This window comes from Lonchura striata, chromosome 2 (genome assembly GCF_050655825.1).
Source record: "Lonchura striata isolate lonStrDom1 chromosome 2, ASM5065582v1, whole genome shotgun sequence".
In the NCBI taxonomy this organism is placed as follows: Eukaryota; Metazoa; Chordata; class Aves; order Passeriformes; family Estrildidae; genus Lonchura; species Lonchura striata.
The window spans coordinates 92,125,142-92,147,969 of NC_140704.1; the positions used below are offsets into that span (position 1 = coordinate 92,125,142).

At 35.2% G+C, this 22,828-nt stretch overlaps 1 protein-coding gene across 7 annotated transcripts in view; it reads right to left on the reverse strand.

Moving 5' to 3' along the window:
• Positions 1–22,828, reverse strand: part of PTPN3 (protein tyrosine phosphatase non-receptor type 3) — a 158,940-nt gene that overhangs the window by 17,297 nt on the left and 118,815 nt on the right. For 6 of the 7 annotated variants that reach the window (XM_085571779.1, XM_085571781.1, XM_085571782.1 and 3 more), the window contains 9 exons: positions 16,337–16,360; positions 14,277–14,475; positions 13,205–13,282; positions 12,170–12,226; positions 7,422–7,578; positions 5,564–5,730; positions 3,267–3,357; positions 2,957–3,018; positions 1,948–2,094 (listed from right to left, as the gene is read on the reverse strand). In XM_085571779.1, the coding sequence (XP_085427905.1) occupies positions 1,948–2,094; positions 2,957–3,018; positions 3,267–3,357; positions 5,564–5,730; positions 7,422–7,578; positions 12,170–12,226; positions 13,205–13,282; positions 14,277–14,475; positions 16,337–16,360 (982 nt within the window). The remainder of the gene's footprint in view (positions 1–1,947; positions 2,095–2,956; positions 3,019–3,266; positions 3,358–5,563; positions 5,731–7,421; positions 7,579–12,169; positions 12,227–13,204; positions 13,283–14,276; positions 14,476–16,336; positions 16,361–22,828) is intronic. The other variant, XM_085571780.1, reaches the window with a different exon arrangement.

The following is a 22,828-nucleotide window of genomic DNA, read 5'->3' on the forward strand; positions in this document are numbered from 1 at the left end:
CAAATTGAAAAATAACAGGACAAAATAGGTTAAGTTCTCCATAAACTTCTGGTTAAGTGATTTATAATAAATATTCAGGCAAATTGGATGCATGATGCTTTACAAGAATGACTTCTCAAGGCATAATGTGGGAGAATAAAGATGGATTTATTCTGTCTTAAAAAAAGAAGTGCAGGGATTAAATCTGAAATTAACTTTAGACTTCTAATAGCAGGTTACAGCAAAGGCAAGGCCCCAGTTCTCTTGAAAGTGAACAACATAAGGACAAGAGGCAACTGCATAGAAGCAACAAGGGACATTCTGAATAGATGTTGGCAAAAAAAAAATTCCATAAAGCAGGACAAACGCAGAAACAAGAAGCTCTATGAGAATGTGGACTCTCCAGCTGTAGAAATTATTAAAACTTTGATGCAACACTGCAACCTGCACAAAGTTCAAAAATGTTTTTGTCTGTAGCTTTTAAATTGAAATTGAGTAGCATGAGCTGGAATTTTTGGAAAGTTAAATTTCTTAATTTTACCTTTAATAGAGCTCAATTTTCAGAGGCTTGAAATCCAAATTATAACCATTATTCCTGAAAGTTTCATTGTGGTAATTTATATTAACTACTTTTTCTTTCATATTTAAGCCAAAATAGTGTATTAATTTCTGAAAAAAATGAACATTACTGTGGAGAAAAAAAGCTCTATCATACAAATCCTAACATTATTGAAAACAGCCTGGAATCTAAAACTTTCAGGGACTAGGAAAACATTTGGCATTTGCCAATGTGGATATTCTTGACAAGAATATACATCTTTTTCTATTCCTGAAAGTTCACCCACAAACTGGGCAAGTCTAAATAATTTCTGAAAGCAAACAAAACTCATAAATGTATCTAGTGTACAAAGGTACCAGAAGGATGATTAGAAGCTATAACAATTGCCTTGAAGTCTCAAACTAACTGTATGAAGTCCAGACTATTACTAATCTGTATTCCTCCTCAATACAAAGAAATGAATACAACAATACAATCAAAAGATGAAGGGAGAATGTCAGGGGATGTTCAATAACATCTGTTTCCATGAGCAGCTACATAATGTGACTGTGGTTGGAACCTGATTGTTGCTTATGTGTATTTCCTTACATCTCAATCTTTATGCTTTATGTTTAAGACATAAAATACTCACTCCCTTGCTTTCTAAAAACACTGGCTTTTGACTGGGATGCCAGATAAATTTGATAAGGTAGGACAGATCACAGATTAAATACAGATAAAGGCTACAGTGAAGGCATACAGGAGTCACCACCTTCTTCACCTCTTAAAAAATCCAACTTCGGAGTTTTCAGCTTCTGAAACTTTAAAACCAATACCTTCCCATTTAATCTAAAAATTTGGTTTTTAAAACTACAAAGGGCAAATGAAATCAAAATACACCAGATTTTCACTGTGCTATTCTAAAATTCAAGGAGAGACATAATTTTTCTAAACATAATTAAAATACTTATCAGAGCAATTCTAGGAAGGAACCTGAGATTTAAATAAGTAAGCTAAAGTCTGACCACTAGTAAATATCACAATGGCAGACTCCTTTTTACAGCTAGACTACAAGGTTTGCTCAACCACTCAATGCTTCCAGACATTTGCAGAATCTTTTGGAAACTGCCACATGGAGGTCAATACTCAGGGAAAAAACGACAGCACCTAGTACCTGTCTGATCAGCACAATAGAGTGAAGGCAGTGACTTCTGTTTGTCAGACATCTGGTTTATTTGCAAAGCAGCATAACAAAAAGCAAATTGAGGACTATCTGCTCTAAGTATCTGCTCTTATTCTTCTGAGCCTGGCCCTCAGAAGAATAATTCAGCTGAGCAAGTTGGCCTCTTTTAGGATTATTTAACCATAAAAATGGAAAAATTTCAAAGGTACAGCACATTTTTCAGCATACAAAGGACCTGGGCACTTACCCGTCCTCGTTCAGTGAGTGTTGTTAGCATGATGATCAGCGATAATCTGTGATCCCAGACTACTTGCCAGAAGTGTGCACATGTGTGTGGGAGAGGCCCCTGAGTAGCAATGTACCGGTTCACAATGCCAGCAGAAGGAATTTCCATCTACAGAGGGAAAGAAAAATCCTATGTTAAGTTCACGCTCACCACTCAAGTACATTTTCAACTTTTGCATTTCATTCAAGGAAGTTTTGAGGGAAGATGAAGGCAAAAAGCTAAGTAATAAGACAATAAAGATTATAATTTATGTGAAAAAAATTTAAATAATTAATTTAGAATAGATACAAAGCATAGATTCTATAGTCCTTCATGCTGAACTAGGAGCAGAAGATTAACAGTGAAAATGTACTTGAAAACTTGAAACTGCAAAGCTTTCTAAATTTTCTTTAATATTTAGTAAGGAATGATGTCAGGGTATATACACCAAAGGTATAGCAAAGCTGTTTATTGCCTGATAGTAAACACAGGAAATTAATAATTGACTCTGTGTTTTAGGTGCTTAGCTTATGTATCTGACAGAAATATATACCCATTTTCCTCCTTTTTTCCCTGACTCTCAGCCTACACTGGATTGATTAGGGAAATCAAGGCTCTAGTTTATTTTCTGGATTCTTCACAGGTCATATTAGGTCTAAGCATTAGGTCATAAGGGGTTCTAGAGAGAAAAAAGGCTTAGTTTTATGGAGACAACCTCAGCATTTGAAGCATATGGTAAAATAAAATAATTTTTACTGGTTAAAGACTCTGCACATATCACAATGTATCACTACATAGTAGCACCCACTGTGTATTAGGATGGTCACCTGTTTCACAATAGATGCTATTTTTTAGGTTATGAAATTTTATATCTTTCACATTTACAAATCCCCCAAATTAAAACAAAATATCCTTATTCCCTAAAAAAGTCAATTTTTTTCTGCTTTAGTAATATAGAAAGTAAGTAAATGCAGATCTCTGTATGACTTACATTCACATAATTTGCATTAATGTAATCCTCATCTCCTTGCAATATTATCCTTGTGGCATCATCTGCACACACAAAAGAAAGAGGGAATAAAATTAGCAATTAAGAGACATACTTCCCCTCTATTAAGTTAAAAAAAACCCCTGAGGACTTGCAGAAACACAAACAGCAGAATATAAACAGGATAAATTACCTTTTAGAAAATAAAATGACCAATTACATGACTTTAATTATATAATGAAATCTTTAATCAGCAAGTTCAATACAGCAGTTTTAAAAAGCAAAATAGGCAGAAACTGTACTTTAGACTCACAAGGTAGAACATCTTTGTATCTATTCTTGTCCATATTCTGAGGTACCTTTGCACATGTAACAGCCAATCCTGGTTTCCTTCTATAGAGTTGCTGCAAAGTAGAATGAAAAATTATAGGATTTTGAGGGATGTGATTATTCTATACACACACTACATTCACACAAAAATACATAGACTGAAAAAAAATCCATATTTTCTTTAATGTTTTTTCTATCTTAACTAACTTATCTTTCCTAACTTCAATGTATCACAATCTCTTAACATGTGACTTTGCTTTTGGGCCAACCCCTATGTTGCAGACTTTATCTGGAGTAAATGGACATATGAAATGGGGTATATATAATATGTTTATAAACAAAATTTTGACATTGGTGTAAGGTTAATGGTTGGACTCTATGATCTTGGAGGTCTTTTCAAACCCTAATGATTTTTGCTTCTATGTATATCAAACAAGACCAAAAAAAAGTACAGAGGGGAAACAACAACAAAACCAAACAAACCCACAAGAACTGTAATTATACAACTATAGCTTTTGTGTATTAAATATACATGAAAGCATCTTACAACTGAGTTATTAATATGGCTGTGCCAGAATTTTACATCCTTCACTGAACACTTACCAAAGAGTTTATTATATATGAACTCACATATTTAATGAAAATTTTGAATATTGTTCCATATATAAAATGGAATGAAACAAATAAGAGGCTAAAATCCCCTACTTCTGGTTGAGAGAAAAAGAGCAACACACAAAAATATTTATTCCACTGGGATTCATTGGACCTTAAAACTCAGTATTCACAGATCACTGCACTTTTCAACTTATACAACACAAACAAGCCATGTGAGAAGAGAACTTCATAATATATGTAATGGAAAAGCTTCTGTCTAAGTCAAGTTCCACTTTACTAGAGCCAGGTTGCAATTTCTGCCTTTTTTAGGAATACGAGGAAGAATAATTTAAAGTCAAGTAACCATTCTTTGAACTTCATTGTTGCCTGGCAAATAGACATTTGCTATTGACAGACTTATTAAATTCTGACTAAATGGAGGAAGATATCCTGAAAAACTTGCTTAATCACAGTCTACTGGCTAATTATTGGCTATTTTACTAAAGTGAATGAAGAGTTTCAGTCACCAAAGGTGATGAAGAGACACTGCCATTGCCTCTGCTTCTGAAGATCACTAAGCAATGAACTTGAAGCAAGAAGATCACTAAGCTGTACCCTAGTATTTTAGATTTCAAAAAGCTTTTGCACGTTTTATGTAAAATCCTTTTATAAACAGTGCCATAAAAATATTAAATATAGGATCAAATATCCTATGAAGTTCACTACAGGAAACTTGTGCACAAATTTGACAATTAAGAAGCTATTGAAACCTGAGTTCACATTTTTGAGCTACTGCTTCAATAGCCAGTTGCATTGCATTGCATTGCATCCAGTAGTGTGGATTTTGGAAAGCAGTTATGAACCATTGTCTAGAATTCCTTAAAAACAGGGGAATTTTAAATCTCAGAAATCATAGAAAGAAAGGAAACCTCATAAAAAGAGTGGTTATACAATAAACAATACCACAACACTTCAGCAGTTACCATTAAATTTTCCAGCTTAAAAAAAAAACAGTAAAGGAAAAAAAAATCAAAAGGGGAAGGAAATTTTATTGCTGTTCTATAAGTTTTCAGTGACAGAAGGGGTTACTGCAGAACTCAATGCCAATTTTGTAAACCATAATAAACTAAGGTTTATTCAGAGCTACTACAAAAGTTTGAATCTATAACAGTAAAGCAACCACAAACATCCATACTGCACCCCATTGCCATTAGAGAAGCAGATGAATTATCCTTTGAAATTTCTTATATTAACATTGAAGGAACTAATTTAATAAAATATGAAACATTTGATTAGCTAGCTTTCTGTGGCCTTCCTTCCTAACACATTGAAGAACAGAGAAAAGGAAGCAAGTACAAGAATTACCTCTGTCAAAATCCCACTACTCTATTCAATTAAACAACTGCAAAAAAATACTGATTTAGTGAACTTTGGGTACTTGAGCCAGAAACATATTAATTTAAATACATTTTTCTCAGCAGATGGTATTTGTGTAAGACTTAAAACTTATTCTTCCCTATTCTAAGTGGTGAAGTGTGAAACTAATGGGCAAGTCAAATTGTTGCTCTCTTGAGATAAGATTGAACAGGAACATTGAGATTTGCAACTAATTACAACCCCTCCATTAGTCGCTGGTTACAGCTATTGTTCTACACTAACAGCATTCCAGAGCTGACTATTACCTACCTCAAACTGAATAAGGACTGTTCCACTTTCTAACCCTCTTCTTAGCTGCTCCATAGACTCCTCCAGTGTATCACCTCCATATTCAGAACAGACAGGAAGAATAGATTCTGGCAGAGTGAGGGAATCAGCTTCATCTTCTGATACGGGCTCCACAAACTGTTTAACTACTGAAAGATGTGTATGAAGTTATAATCCTTTACTTAGAGCAATAATGTGTTTTTAACAGATATAAAAGTTTACCAGCTTGAAATAACAACAGAGTTGGCAAAACCTCAGAAAAGCAAATAGCAACACATTTAATCACATTTCTTTTTGTACTGCATTCCTGTAGAAACTATAAAGAGTATGATGTCCCTAAGACCTTTCTGAAAGAAAAACTCCAAATGCCCATTTATGAAGGCAAAGAACTTGAATTCCTAGCACAAGGAGGTTTTTGCAACCTTGTCTTACCTAATGAACTGCTAAATAGGCTAATGAAACACAGCATCCACCATAGTAAAAAACAAGGGAGCTAGAGAGCTTTACCAAAAAAAGTGTAGATCATAATCAATGGAAATATCTCTACAAGAAACTTCTATCAGTTTGGACCTCCAACAACAAAACAAAGGCAAAAATCCCTTCATCACATTCCTTTTGACACAATTATCTTTTGCAATTTCTTATGCTAACACTGAAGGAACTAATTAAAGCTACAAAGAATTATTAGTCCATTTTCTACAACATTACTTGCTATTGAAGAACATGACAAACATTAATGAAGTAATCTGCATAGCAGTTCTGTCCCTATGAAATGTATTGTAGCACCAGACATGTCCAGCTGTGATTACCCTCTGCCATGATGGGAACAGTTCATACCTGCCAAACTTCAGAGAATGGGGAGCTGGTTATGCTCATGCCTATAAAAAATTACTCATACGGGGCCACAGGTCATCATTAGATAAAAGCAGATTTCTCTTATCTGCAAGTTGGAAGGGAACTAGAAAATTAAGGGAAAACTAAATGCTGCATAAAGCCAGTGGAAAACAAAATAAAGAGCCCCTCTATCTTCTTAGAAAAAAAAGAAGTTTTAAATAAAGCCAATATTACAGAAGTACATATCACTTAGGCTGTTTAATTCCCTCCTGTTTCCTAGTAATGCCTAATCCCTTCAGATTTTTATGTCTTCATGCAATCAGAAACTGTGTAATTGTGTGTGCTAATGTCTTACCATAGTTTTTAAGAAAAGCAAATAACCAATTAAGAGTTTGACATCATCTGAAAGCTCTTGGGATCTATAGGTGTTTAAATATGGAGCAAGCAATGCCAAGCTGGATGAGTTTTCCATTTTTAAACATAAAGGCTTAAGATCCTGCATATAAGATTGTCTCCTCTTTGCAGGCAGCAGTTCTGCAAGCAACCAGCACAAGTTTATCTCAGTATTGTCACAAAATGTCTACTCCAAGAATGAGGCGAAGAGTAGATTTTTTGACTTGTTTCATCACATAATTGTGCAGGGGAATAGCCCATGAGTTGTTGCGAATCTGCAATTGGGGGGTTTTAAAATTATGCTTTCTTTACAAAAGAACCCAACACCCCACATCACCAAAAAAAATCTTTTTCATGGGACTATTTATTCTCACAGATTTTCAGACCAAAAAATAAGAAATTCTAACTTGCTAGATTCTTTGTTGCAGTGGTAAGAACCTATATAGTTTAAACTACTTGTACTACTAATTCAAATTTAGTGAGACCTACTCTTTGCACACACCTATTCCAATGCACTGAGAACATGTTTATGCAAACAGAAGAGGGTACATCACCAAGCATAAGAGCAACAATTTCAAAAAACATTAGAAGTGAATAAAATTAGTCCAGTTACCTTTCCTCCTGACCAAAAGTGCAAGCTCTCTTGTGTGAGATTCTCTGCTGGCTTTTATAAACATGACCACCTGGTCATGTGTGTGCTCTGAGATATCTCGGCCATTAATTAATACGATCTGATCGCCTTCATTCAGCTTTGGAATGCATTTATCAGCCTGTTACAAGACCAAAGAAACACATTAATGTCATCACAACCAGTTGTGCAAGCAGGAACTTATCAGGATATTAAGTACATAAGCAAATGTAGGCACAGTTCTCTGGGCGAAGTTTCATATTTTGTATCATGGGTTCTATCAAAGCTTTCAGCTCTAAAGCTCTCATGCTTCAAAGCTTCTCCATGACAATAAGGAACAGTTCAAACAACATATTGATAGCATTAAAAGGAAATCACATTAATCAAACAGCCATCATCAAATTGCTCTCAAAGATCTCTATTTCAAACTCCAAGTGTCAACAACATCTGGATTTCTGGATAAAGTGTTCTGGGTACATGACAAAATCCAGTTCACTTTTTATGCAGTGAATACTAAGAAGTCCAAACATGATTTTATGAACATGATTTAAGTAACATGACATTCCCCAGGCATGCACTTTTTAAATTTTAAAGAAATCCACACACATTTAATATCTCTGTTATTTTGCAGAGCTTTTAGATTTAGATTAACTGCTGGACTACAGGGCTTTTTTGGCTTTTTTTTTTCTGCCACAGTTCTCTGTATGCTTAGCCCTATGTCCAGCACAAAGCAATTAAAGCTATGGCCAGAATATGATGATGATGATGCTACACAGATGTCTCAGGGACTAGAGCAGCTCTTGCACAAAGGAAGACTCAGAGAGCTGGGAGTATTTAACCTGGAGAAGGAAAGGCTCAATTATTACAATGATCTTGCAACGTACATAAATACTTAAAGGGAAGACACAGAGAGGATGAAGCCCAACTCTCAGTGGTGCTCAGTGACAGGATCAGGGACAAAAAGCTCAAATGGAAATGGAATGGAAAAGAAATCAAACAAACACACGAGGCTCCATTCAAGCATCAGGAAACAATTCTACTGCTGTGGTGACTGAGCACTCCAGCAGGTTGGCCAGATATATTGTGGAGTCTTCCACCTCGGAGCCCTCAGAAGCCATCTGGATATGGTCCTGGGCAACTGACTGTAGGTGATTTTTGGGCAGAGGGCATTGGACAGGAGGTCCTTTCCAACTTTCTGTGTTTTTCTAATATGAATATGCAGGATTCTACAATCTTTGAGTGACAAGTAAGGTAACAATTTTATCATCATCATTATCCTAATCTTTATTTTGTCTAGGAAGTCTCCAGCTACACAAGTGATACACTTATATAAACACTTAATTTCATTTATTGTATGAATGAGACATAGACCTTTATTATTTTTATTTTTTTTATAGGTGTTCCCTGTATTTTCTTAATAGCCAGCACAGGTTCCCTGAATTTTATTCATCCGTTATCATTAGCCTTACCAAACAACCATTACCAATCCCCCGTGAACAAGATATTAAAATTAGATTCAATCCTGATTATGACCTGCACTGATGGCTCATAATATATGGATATTACCAACTTGTAAATAAGAGATGGAAAGAAGAAATTATAATGAAAAAAATCATCAAGATGAAAAATGCAGAATAAAAAAATACAGGCAAGAATATGAAGGAAATTAATTGGGAGTCATCTGTACCAGCAAACAAAGTTAAAGAAAAGAAAGCTTAAGACCTGTCTTACTGTCAAAAAACAGATAAAGAAGAAAAGAAAGAAGCAAGAGAGAAGAAAGATGCATGCAAGAGGAAAAAAATCCCATGCAGAAAAACTGATTAAAAATTTAAAGAAGGAATAGTTGCCCCCAACTTTTTCCATAGAAATAAGGAAATAAAATAATGAAGAATAGGGAAGATTGACAAAGATTGACAATTGACAAAGATTGACAGTGAAAATGTAAACAGAAAAAGAATGGGAACTAGGAGCAGCCATGATGTTCTTCAACATTGATTTAACTAGGTATTCACAGGTCCCTAAGAACACGCTTGCCATATTTCGTACAATTTACAAAGGCAAGACTAAAGAATGTAACTATGAATGACTGAATAATTGAATCACTTTTAAATATTATTAAATTATTCTCTCTGAAATATAAATATTTGAAAAGATAGGTGATACAAAGACCATATAAGGTCAGTCTAGGAGAGTCAAAGAATGGTTTCTGAGCTCCTATATTTGCCTATAATTTAGATTTCTTGGCTGTCTTTAGTACAGATGGAGACTAATATCTTTGCTCAAACAAACTTTGTTAATCATGTGATATGCTAATGCATCAGCTCTCTTATTTGAATAATCTGACTATACAAAATATATATCGAAGGAGAATTAATTCCTCCTACACAAGCATAATTTATAGATTTTTCAGAGTCTGAGCTTTTCCAGGCAATTTATTATGTCAAAGGCTCTCTCTCCTATTGATACACCCAATGTGTCATTTTATACTAATTACCTGCTATTGCTCCAAGGAGCATGCATGGCTTTTTTCCATCAAAAGTTCTATTAAATAAAACAATAATGACCTCTTTAGCACCTGAGAACCTTAATACTGTTTCTGAAAAAAAACTGTATGGAACTTTAATTAAAAAAAAGACTCAAACCAAACATATTAAATAAATGGTTGTTCCTTCACTAAAATATGCTTACACAAAAATTTTGGGTACTCTGTCCTTCACTTTTTTCCCCAGCATACTACATTACTGCTTTATTAAAGGATTTTTTAAAAGAAGTTTGGGATGGGTAAAGGAAAATGCTGCCTTATTTTGGGGAGTAGATTTGCTTCCCCTCCTCTACAAAAAAAACCCCACATCTTTTAGTAGGAAAGTGATAAAAAGGTGACCTATAAACCTGAGAAACAATCTTAGCAAATAATATTACCAAATAGCATCCCTGAAGACAGCTTACAGGGTGAATCTAGTGGAAGTTAAAATAGGAGAAATGAAGGTAAGGCATAACTGAGCTAAAATAATATCAAAATGCATTCCACAGACTTAAATTTGAACTTATATCAGCTACATTTCATTAAACAGTAAAGAACAGGTAAAATTTTCTTTATGGAAAACAATATAATCAATGTTAATACTGCTATTCTCTAAAAATAAATGTATTATTTTCCTCTTGCTGTAACATGACGTGATTTCCCTAACACTGCTACTGAGTATTACATACTGGATATCTGTTTCCAATTTTTTTCAGTCACTCTTGTCCTTGCCTGTGAAACCAAAGGGAGGCATTTCAATTAAGCATTTAAAGTTGGAAGTCTAGACCTTTTTCAATCCAAGAGAAAAAAATCCAGATTGATACTTTCCAGAAGACCAGCTGAATCTACCAATGGAAGTGACTGTCTCTGGAGAAACATCTTTCATTCTCTGACTGCAGAATGAACCTGTTTGCCCTATCTAATTTCAGAATGTCAAATCACCATTAGAATATTTGCTAGGCTGACCATGAAATGTCTTAGGAACTGTTTTATTTTCAATTCCTGGGTGTAATTATAATTTCCTACCAAACATTTTTTCAAGTAATTATTATAGTTCACAAAGGAGTGCTAGGAACCATGTAAGTCACACCAAAAATCATAAATGTGACAAAATTAACTTCTCAAGCAATCTGTTTCAGCTGGATTTGCATCATGATATTCAAATATCAGCCCTGTGAGTGTCTATCAAATTTCAGAAGAGTCAGAAGATTCAGAGTGCATTGTCTTTTTAGGATTAGGTCAGTAATATTTCCTAACAAGTCTCCACTGAAATTATTTTATGAGAGTTAGAAAATATAGTTTGGAAAAAGGCAAGTGAAAAAATTTGATATAACATTTGTCCTCACAAATTTATGTAATAATTATTTAGGAAAAAAGTTTTAAAACATTTTATCTCCCTATTACTATATTACAATTCAACAGGAGAACTCAATGACTCTGCTGATTCTTATAAACATTTCACCTAGTCTATAAATATTTCCATAAGCGAAACATCTATGGCAAAATAGGATCAGAGCAAACAAATGCTCCCTTTTTATGCTCCCTCTCTCCTGCCAAGTACTCTCCCATCCTATAAATAATTTGAGCCCTAAGGATTTCCTCAGCCTATTGTTGCTAGCTTAGTCAATAACAATAGCTTTTTTCCTCAAGTATTTGTCCTGTCCTGACCACACAGAAAATTATTTTAACCACACATCCTTTGTCAAGGAGTTTCACAGGTCTGCTATCTTCTGTGCCAACAACTTCTTCAGCAAACATGAAGAACCTGACCTTCACAAACTTAATTTAGCAGTCCATATTTCTGCTGGAATTCCTTTGTCACAGTGCTCCTAATCTTGCAGATCCCTACTACATCTTTCTCAATCAAGCTATTTTTTCTAGGGTGCAGGGGCCCAAATTATTTACTTCTTCAGTAAATGATGTTCCTTTTCCCCAGTTCTTGCCCCTCATCAAACATTTTTCAGTTCAGGATACACTTTTTGAGATGATGGGAGAACACAAATATTCTTTCTATTTTTATCTGGTTTGACAAACTCTTCCATATCTTTTAATCTCTGGTTTAAGAAATCACTGGTTAAACCAATCCCTAACGAGACCAGTTCTGCTGCTATCTCATACTGGTTACAGGTGTCCAAATTTCTGTCTGTACAGACTTTTGAGAGGTGGAAGGAGTAGCAATGGAAGGGGTTAAAAGCCTCAAGAATTTACTTACAGGTGACCCTGGAGTTATTCTTGATACCAGCAGTGGCATTTTCTGATCTACTCCACCCTAGAGGAATGAGAGGAATGTCAAGTAAATAGTAACCATAAACCTACCATTAAGCATAAGCAGAATTTAAAAGAAGTAATTGCTTATTTTCTTTCTATATATTTTTTTATGCTGTGTCATCATGGAAAGGGTTGGTAGGACTGAATTTTAATTAATAAATGGGGAATTATGGGGTGGGTTGTGGTGTTCTTAAATGTACCAATTTCCAGTAAACTAGATTGGGTGTCTCTTTCAGGCCATAAAATTTAATAGCCAAAACCAGATAAAATGGAACTTTTTTTGTAACTCTGTGCTTGAAGTAAGCCTAATTTAACACTTGAACTTCCAAGGCAGACAGTTTTTTTAGATTTTGTGACAAATGTGCAAGGAATCTGGTAGGATCAAAGATCCAGACAACTGTACTCCTTTATTCTCTTTATATCACCAATAAATAAGCCAAGGGAAAATGACAAAACTCTGCTCTAATCTTGTTATTATGGCAAATTTATAATATTCAGCTTAAAAGAAATTTCAGTGAGGGAATGTAAAACATTTACTATAGTCAATTATCAATATTAATTTAAATTTTCTTCACAAATTAATTTTCAAATTTTCCACATTATTTCTAATGGGTATAATTAAACTGAACAGCACAAACTATTTAAATTGTTTTATAATACAGAGGTCAAATTTTCCAAAAGTCAATGTCTTAAATTAGGCTTTTGAGTTCATATTTCAGCAGCAAAATAGGCAGTGTGCCTTGGATATGTGCCATGCCCATAATATATGCAACTGAAAACAAGAGAACTATTAGATGCTTGTTTCTGTAAGTGTTGCTTTAGCACTTAAGAGTCAGGCTGCCACTTTTAAAACTCTCAGTCCACAGGACATTCCTGTAAAATAGACTGCTTTCTCTAAATCATTATACTAAAAAAAACATGAAGGAAAAGTATCTTATCCATACAGCATTTAAAAATAATTAAAAGACAGCTGGTTTACCTTTAGATTAAATCCAAACTTCCCTTCTTCATCTGGAATGATACGCACCAAAAGTAAATCTCCCTCTATTATGTCATTCTGCAATATATAGAAAAATAAAGAAAATGTTCTAATTTTTAGAAGAAGATATCAGCAAATTAAAAAACAGTGCAACCAAATTTAGAAATGCTGAATAAAAATGCCCTACGTAAATCCACCTTTGAAATAGGAAGAGAATATGGTTGTAGAATATAACTATGGTAGTAACCTTTTAAGTAGTAAAAATAACAACGCACGTTTTCCGGTTGCTCTGTCCTAAGACTGTTACTCTCATCTTAGCTTTCCTTCCCAACTGATAAATCCTACTAAAGTTCCAACCTGTTGTCATTAAAAGCTTTGGTGCAACATATGAATAGAAATTATTCTATTCCAGGAACTATGAAGTGACCATTTTCCCTTGACATTTCTCCTTTAATTAGGTGTATTTTTATGCAACAGATCCACAGAAAAATTACACAATAGAATGCAGAATTAAAAAGTGTCAGCACATGAACATGGCGGAAATGATAAAACTAATTTTAGTTAGATGTTTTAATTAATTGTAGGTGCCCACTTTTAGCCAGAACCCCTATGGAACAGGCTGGGGAAGAATGATCCACCACCGTAACGTTAGCAAGGAGCAGCTGCTCTCCAGCCAGGTCAGAACTGAAAAGGATGATGTTTAGCCATCCTTAAGAGATGCCTGGGATAAAGCAGAGCTGTGCCTGCTTTTCAGACAGATAGCAACTTGAGTTAGCTGATATTTTTTTCCCTCGGAAGAAACAAGATTTAATCATGTAAGGATTTCTATTCCACTAGGAACTTTCCCTGAAGCTTCTAGAATTCTGGACACTTTGGAAACCAATGTATGTGGTTATCTTGTCTACCACACAACCTTGGATAAATGAGTATTTAGCAACACGAGCTCTACTCTCATTACTGCATAAAACATGCCCATCCTGAAAGATAGCCACCACTTTGCGCATTCTCAAACCCCAGTTCCAAGTCACATTCACTACTAGTTCTGGCTTTAAGAGCACCCAAGTGCACATACCTTGTCACAGTAGTACTGACTGGAATCTTCCATCAAGCTGCTTTTTGTGAGGTTGTCATATGTTTCTAGGAACTGCTTATCCACCCCTTCCAATGGGTAAGAGCCAGAAATGTTGCCAACTCCATTGGGAGACCGAGCCAAGCCTTTAGGTGAGAGATGGGTCAGAGAGCTCCGTGTCGGACTGTTTCCCAATACATTCCTTTATTTTGAAAAGATAAATATTATAAAGGTACTGTTATCCAGATTCTTAAATTAAAAGATTTAAAAAGAGCAAGTTCTAAGAGTTATAAGATTTAACACCGCTTTTTAGTGGAAGTGCATGGAAACAGGATTGGAGCGTGATCTAAGCCTATCATTTGATCAGTGGACATCCAGAAAAATGGACAAAAATTCTGGAATAGCAAAATATTTGGATGCTAGCAAAGAAAGGCATTGTTGCAGTGGTACAAGAATTCCAGTAACAAATGGAGAGGGATGAACTGCGAGGGAAAGACATTTCAGTTGCCAATTCTATCCATAAAAAATCTTTTGCTGTGATTCCACTCTCATTCCTGAAAAGCACTTTTTTTAAAGATTTCTCCCTCTTACAAGTGCAATTTCAACCTTATCCCTGTGGGAGAAGGCAGTTTGCAGAAAAGCCAGGGTAAATTCTCAGAGAAGCAGGAAATGAAGTGACAATGAAAGGTTTAATTGCAGTTGAAGTATTGTCCTAGGCAGTTATAGCCACACAAAAGGATTCAGAACTAATTTAGGGTACAGATCTGGCATTCAAGAACTTTAATGTTCAATGACAACAAAACTCAGTAACTAAAACCCCCAAATCTGGGAACTGGCCAATTTTCCTGATGGTTCTCCAGGAGTTCCCAAACATTCATTTAGCTACATTCCTCTTATAAAAAGGATGATATGCAGACCTCTCATACAACAAACTCCCTTCTTTAATTGGACCAAACTCAGGGATACCATACAGACTAACAGCTCCATCCTTATAAATACTACCTAATGTGAAAATATCTGCCTTAGGGAAAGCTCAAGGTATAGCAACATTGAATTTTGACAGTGTTAAAGTGGCAGAAGTACATGTCTTGCCAAGTAAACCTTGGCATTAAACTTTCTAAATTCAAACAAATTTGAATATTTCCACTGTGGTATTTGTCAATATATGTGAGCTTTTTTGAACCATTTCCAGCAGCCATTTCAAGCTGTCAATGAACAAGTAATTCTACACTCCAAGGAGTGTGGCTTTTGACATACAAAACTTGTATTGCAGCGAACTTCGACCTTGAAGCCACTTGTTTTTGAGCCTGTGATAATCTGATCACAACAAACACAAATGTCCTGGAAGATGCCATCAAGGAAATGTATTCTTGCCATAATACCTCTGACTTTCAATTACACTACCTGTACTTGGCAATGGCAATGAGGTATTTCATGCAACAGTTGCAGTATTTTCAGTTACTACAGCAAGTGGCACTTTCTGAATGTATACAAAGTTTCAGGATGCTTTGAAGTAGTGAATTATAACTACACTGTCAAAATTCTAGTTTTATCTGGTAGCTTCCAAGACTTTTCATTATTCTGATTAAATCAATGTTAAGCAAGGAGGAACACTGTGTATGTAAATGTAAATCTATGTTTTCAGAACACAGTCCAAAAAAACGTTTAACTTACAAGTTGAAATTACAGCCCATATAATGATTTTTCAATGAAGAAAAGAAATTGAATAATACCAGAAGAATATGATTTCAGTCAATGTCATCTGCCACTATATAAAGAGTCACTACATAAAATTACCAGTGGATTTTTGCATCATTAAACTTTTGTAACAGTTTCCAACCAACTTTTTTTGTTAATACTGATGAGAGATCTATTACAACTTAAAACTCTTCAAATCCTGACCCCAAAACTTACTTTTTTCACAAATCTTTACAGTCTTCATTGATTTATACATTTATTTGTGTATTTTAATCATACAAAATCACTACTTTGAAAAGTCAGTTGAAATTACGTATTTCATTGTTTATCTTAAAGAGATAAGAGAAAGCATAAAGAAAACTCACTTTGGTGATTCTTGTTCAGATGACCTGGTAAAAAACCACAAACACAAAACCAACATGAAATGAACATAAGTTAAATCTTCAAGAAAACAAGAATTTAACTCAGATTAAAAAAAAAAAAAAAACAAAAAAACCCAAAAAAACCTGCATAAAAGCCAAAAGGTGTGCTCATAATAAATTAAAGAATACTTAACCTGATGGTGAAACTCTGAATCAGATAACTAGGGAGTTTATGAGACACTCAGCAAAAATCCCAAGGCAGCTTTTGATACAAACCCAATACAGGCAGCACATATTTGCTACTGCAAACTATGCAGGAGTTTACACAGGCAATTATTTAGCCAGACACACTACATCATTTTAGAAAGTTTTAGGTGCGGATTACAATGACTACAGATGTCACCGACAGTATTTTATAAAAGTCAAAATATGGCAAGATCTTTATGTTTATGTAGCCAGAAATGAGCACAGGTGGCTTCAGAAGCTTGACATTTCCAATGCTTATTCTCATGAAGTGAGAGCAGAGAAGATGTTGACAGAAAACTTTGAGACAAAGTATAATGAAAGTAGAAGTGGTTATAGCAATGACGACAATCTAGAATGGAAAAGAAATTCAAATTTGCCGTACACAGCATTTTCCAATGCATTCAATTAACTTCAACAAAAATCCCCTGAAATAGCAAGCTAAATAATATGACATAAATTAAAACAATAGCAGTGCTACTAAGACAAATTTTAAAGTAAAAGTTACCAAAAAACGTGCTTACAAAGCAAAGTTTAAGGCAGATGGAATAATTTTACAAATTCATTTAAGGAGTGACCAAAAACCCTGGAGTGGTATATATCTGCACTAGAAAAAATATGTGAAGTAGTTCAGTTTGAAAGCAGACTTGCTGAGTTGCTAAGTTATAGGAGGCCATTCACAGTATACAGTTAAATTTTCAAATCATGCTCTCTAAATCATCCTTAATACTAAGAATTACATACTACATTTCACTAAAATGTCAGTAAAAATGGCACCAATATCTGTCTAGTTAAGATTCCTTGTATGTATTTTGACAATATGAAGAAATTCTTTGAGATGCAGAGATAGTAAACCTTGATTCCTGAGGAATTTTGGAGGTTTGAGTTCTGTGTACTTTTAATACTTTTAAAACATTAAACTTCTTCCCCTTTTATTGCAGTCATATCGAACTTCTGACCCCACTGACATTCATCCCCATTCACCTACTAATATCTCTGGTTCTGTTTGTCCACAATCCCTAGAGAATTTTTACCCTCCAAGTGTAAGCAGATCCTATAGGAATGCAAAATCACCTGCTGCCTGACCATCCCACATCTAAATAGAACAAATACTGAATTTGTGAACTCCTCAGTGAGAGGACAATGTAATCTTAAAGTTTTGGGATTTTTTTCCCTGCCTAGTCACTGGCTTTCACCAATCTTGAGAAACTTTGCATGTTCAAAAACTCATCTCCTACATTACATTTGATTTCATTGTCCAAATATTCTCAAGTGGAAACAGAGGCAGAGGGGCTGTGCAATGACATAAGCCTTATTTCCTTAGGAAGTCACACTAAAAATAAATAAACATTGTATTTATTTTCATTAAGCTAATGGATTTCCTTGTAAGACAAAGAACAATGAATCTGTACATCGTTTTTACATTTTGCCACAGGAGATCTGCAGCTCTATTACCAAATTCTGCTCAGAATCAAAATTGCCGAGTTAACCCTTTTAAGAGTTGTCATCAAAAACTTACAGACATAGAAGTGTGATGAAAATCAATACAATGACCTGGTTTTAATATATTATCTCAAATCTATCTTCCCAATAGAAAGAGACAGTTTGAGAAAGAAAAAAACCAACTTGGGCTTTAATTCATAGACCTTCTATAAACTTGCAGTAAATTTTTCATTATCTCTACCTTTGGAGACTTGCTTGAATGTGGGATATAAATTCTTAGTACTATTTGATGGAGACTTATTTGCTAAATTATTGCACTTTAAATCAAACACATTAGCTCTAAAAAATTAACTGAAAATTCTGTAACCTTTTAAACTGGGAAGAAACGTGGCCAAATATTTGACTGAGAAAAGTGACCAGTGTCTGAAAGAATTCATCAGAGACAGCGCAGATGTGTCTTCCTAAAGTCCTCAGTAGGTCAGCATGCTAGAGCTGCAGAATTTTGCACCCCAACACAGTTAAATAGTTTTTCTAGATTTTAATTACTCAACAATATGATAAAATACCTTAAACATTAATAACTAGGTGATTTTTTCAGCTACACAGTGTTACACTAAGCCATCTTCCTCATTTCACAACATACAAGGACTGTATTTTACGTCAATGAAAGACAACACTCACCAGACCAGCCATTCAACTTTTTCATCAAGGAAGAGAGCCCTTCCTTGCAAGGAGATTAAGCTTTCCATTGGTGCAGCAAGCAAGCAAACACTTCAAAATTTCAAGTAATTTCTCTTCCTCACTTCACAATATAACTATAATCATGCCATTATCATCTTGCATTCAGTATGGATTGATCTACTGACAATTACTTTTAAATATAGGTCTTTGCCCTGAGAAGTCTAACTCTCCTCTTTTGTCAAAAGGACAGAATGGAAAGGTTTTAAGGAAAGACCCCTCCTCCTCATTTTGGTGTGACCTACCAGGGAATTCTGCTATTTTGAGAACCAAGGATGACAAACTACAGCAGAATAAAACCCCGAGAGAAAAGGGTCAACTGAAACAATAGCACTGTAGCAAAACTCCCCCTTTACAAACAACTGAAGGAAACATCTGTAGGTTTTGCCCTTGCGCTGTTCTTGAAGTTCTTAAAGCTTCTTTCATTGTAACACCTGCAGGGTGGGGAAAGTGAGTATGCTAGCACTTCCATTATCACAGGGTTTTTTACTCATAAGGAAAATAAGTGGAAGGTACTTGCAGGAACACTTTTCTGCTGCCTTTTAAAGGAATTTATACACAGAATATTCAGCATTTCTATGAAGAAAATGACTGTGTAAGGTGTCACAAGTTTTTTGTACTGTATAATTAAGAGAACCACTACAGAAAACTTGAGGACTTCATGGCATACACAAGCTTTCCAGTGACTTCTTATAAATTCCAGTTATTTACATTTGTAAGCTGCTACCATCACCTTAAAAGGGATACTTTGTTACTCTGCATTGTCTCTAATGACTATACCCAGTTTACTGGCTTGCCAAGAAAGTTTCATGTGTTTTATACACAGCAACTGCTCGGATTGCTGCAAGGTTTGCCTTATCACAGATTTTCAATTCAACTTGGAGATTTTCCATTTAGATGCAAAATTATTGCATTTTGAACTGGCAAGGAAAGTGTAGTTCATTTGAATAAGGATATATTAAAAAAGCAAAGTCTGCATATAAGCAAAATATATACATGCACTATTTTCATGTATATTTGGGTGGAAAAGCATGAAAAAGTCTATCAATAGGAGCATTATAACTCTAATTTGAAAGTAACTGAAACATTCCCAGCTCCACTGTCTAGTATTAGGATATGTTCCTTGAGGAAGGCTGAAGTACACAAAGACAATAGAATTTTGCCAAATGCAATAGATTTCATAGAAACAAAGAAATTATTGTATCTGTGTATGATAAAGTACTAAGGATAAATAACTGTTTAAAATATGGAAATATGAGGGGGGGGGTCACTTATTTGCAATTTCCTACCCAAAAAGTAGCTATGGGAACTCAGCTGGATAAATCTGAAGAGTACTTTTATCAACAGTAAAGCCTTAAAAAATAGTATTTTAGTTAAACTAATGATGTTCCCATAGTACATTCACCAAAGCTCACCATGCAGCCACAGTTATTGTCTCCCAAATGCTAAGCTAAAATAATTGAACAAATGCAGTATCCGTTTAGGAAATCTATTTTCAGTGCAATACCTTCACCAGATGATGCATCACACTCACACTAGGAACATATGTGCACTTCCAGAAATTCATAGCACAGTGCAAGTGAATTTCCGTTTTGTATATTAGTTCATCATTTCATTTCCTTCCCCTCCAACTCTGGGACTGCACACATTATTCCATCTGTATCACTAGCAAAAGACAGTTTACAATGTAAATTAAAAGATGCTTATTGCTTTGTAAGTATGTCAGACAAAAGTTTTTGAAGAGATATATTGCATTTATAACAACAAGAATTTTAGACTCAAAATAATTTATGGTGGAAGGGAACCTGAGAGGTCACATAAACTCTTATTCAAAGAATAGACATCAAAGCTAGATGAGGGTATTTGAGTCCTTGCCATGTTGTCTTTTGAGATTTTCCAAGGATGGAAATAACTCCACCTTTTTGCTGATGTATAAAAAGGCTTGAATAATCAAATGTGATTTCCCACCCCTCCACCATATTATCTCTTGAGCATCTCCCTAGCTATAACTTGCATTGGTCTAACGTTTTTGCTCGGCATCTCCAAGAAGAGTTGGCTCTTTATTCTTGATAATCTTTTTGGCAAAGCAAGGCAACAATGCGACCAACCCCTCCTCACCTCCCCCAGCCTTCTGGTTCTCATGCACCATACGCTTGCACCTGTGAATAACTTGCCAGATTTATCTCATCAATCAATGTATGACTCTAAATATACAATCTATACCTTCTCACCTGTCAGGAAGCTTTTCTTGCTGACTGTTACTATACCTTATCACTTAAGAAATATGCTATACAATAATCTTCTTTCTGGTTAGACAGAAAATTTCACTAATGTTTTCTGTTAGGCCAGCATACCTACTCTAAAAAAGTACCAAAACACTTGCTCCTACACAATCTGCTGTTCCAAATCAAACAGACATGTTTGCTTTATTTAATTACAAGGTGAACAGGAGAAACTGAATACAAATCAGATAACAAGACTCTCCTCCACACAGCTTATCAGGTTACTTTTCCAAGCCAATAAGCCAGTTATTTTTTCTCTTTAGCACCTTGTATAATTCTACAAAACCACTGTGCTGGTTTCGGCTGAGGTAATTTTCTTCACAGTGTCCAGTATAGGGCCCTGTTTTGGATTTGTGCTGAATTGTGGTTTGGATTTGTGCAGGGCTGATAATACAGAGATATTTTTGTTATTGCTGAGCAGACCTTAAACAGAGCCAAGGTCTTTGCTGCTTTTCATACTGCCATGCTGGTGAGGAAGTTTTGGGTGCTTGGGAAGTTGGCAAGAGACACAGCCAGGACAGGTGACTCCAACAGACAAAAGGGATATTCCAGATCATATGACATCATGCTCAACATATAAAGTGAGGGGAAGAAGCAGGAAGGAGGAGAATTTGGAGCAATGGAGTTTGTCTTCCCGAGTTACTGTTGTATCAGGGGGCCCTGATCTCCCAGAGATGGCTGAACACCTGCCTGCCGATAGGAAGTAGAGAATTAATTCCTGGTTTTGTTTTGCTTCTGTGCTTGGCTTTTGTTTTCCCTCTTTAACTGTCTTCGCTCATGGGCTTTCTAGCTTTTACAATTCCGATTCTCTCTCCCTGATTCCATTGGTGGGGGAATGAGTGAGTGGCTTTCTGGTGCTTGGCTGCAGGCTGGGATTAAACCAATGCAAATTTATATATTCTTCCTGAACAAGTACCCTCCCCATTCAGAAAAGTGCATTCAAAAACAGGAAGAAAGGCATTAAGAGGGTAAACAACAGCTATACACTGCAAACTATTTCATCTATAATATAAAAAAAGCAATTTAAAAACATTTTAAAAAGCAGAAGCCTTTAAACCTGAACTTATAAGATCAACAATAAGCTCTTCCCCTCATTTAAGGGAAAACAACTCCTGTACAGGTAACATGATTATCTAAGATTATCTGAACTGCCAAAATAGATTACTGCTTGTTTAAGTAATCCTTTGCATGCAACACCTTCTTTTCTTAAAGAAACCCAAGCTTACAAACATTCAGTTAAGGGACAGGTGCAGGTGCTGGCCACAACACAGGTCTTCCCACAAAGCCAGATGAAAACCTGAAGTCCATGAACCGAGATGAAAAAAGTATACTACTTTTTTATACTGAATGGTAGAAAACCATGCAGCTTCCTACAGCTAGGTTCTTGGAGGTTCAGAGCATTAAACAACACAGTAGTTTTCAGTTTTCATTTCTCATAATTTATTTGTTTTCATTTCTCATTGCCTAATGAAGGGTGAGCATCTGCATCACGTCTCTTGTACCCAAAGATGCTTGAGAAAAAGGAAAGGAAAAATGAAAACAAGAAAAAATAAAGTCCAAAGATCCTTAAATAGTATTTGGTTACACTGGCTTTAAGTTTTCATGGCGACCTTGGTATTTCAAGTTCACCAAGTGTTTAAAAAGTGTATTAATGAAACATTTAAAATTACATTTTTAATTCACACCAAACTCCTTAATATAAAGACACCAGTGAAATCAGTGAAATCGTTATAGCAGCTTAAATTTTCACTTATTTATTTGAGGGTAAAGGGCAGGCTACTTTGTTTTA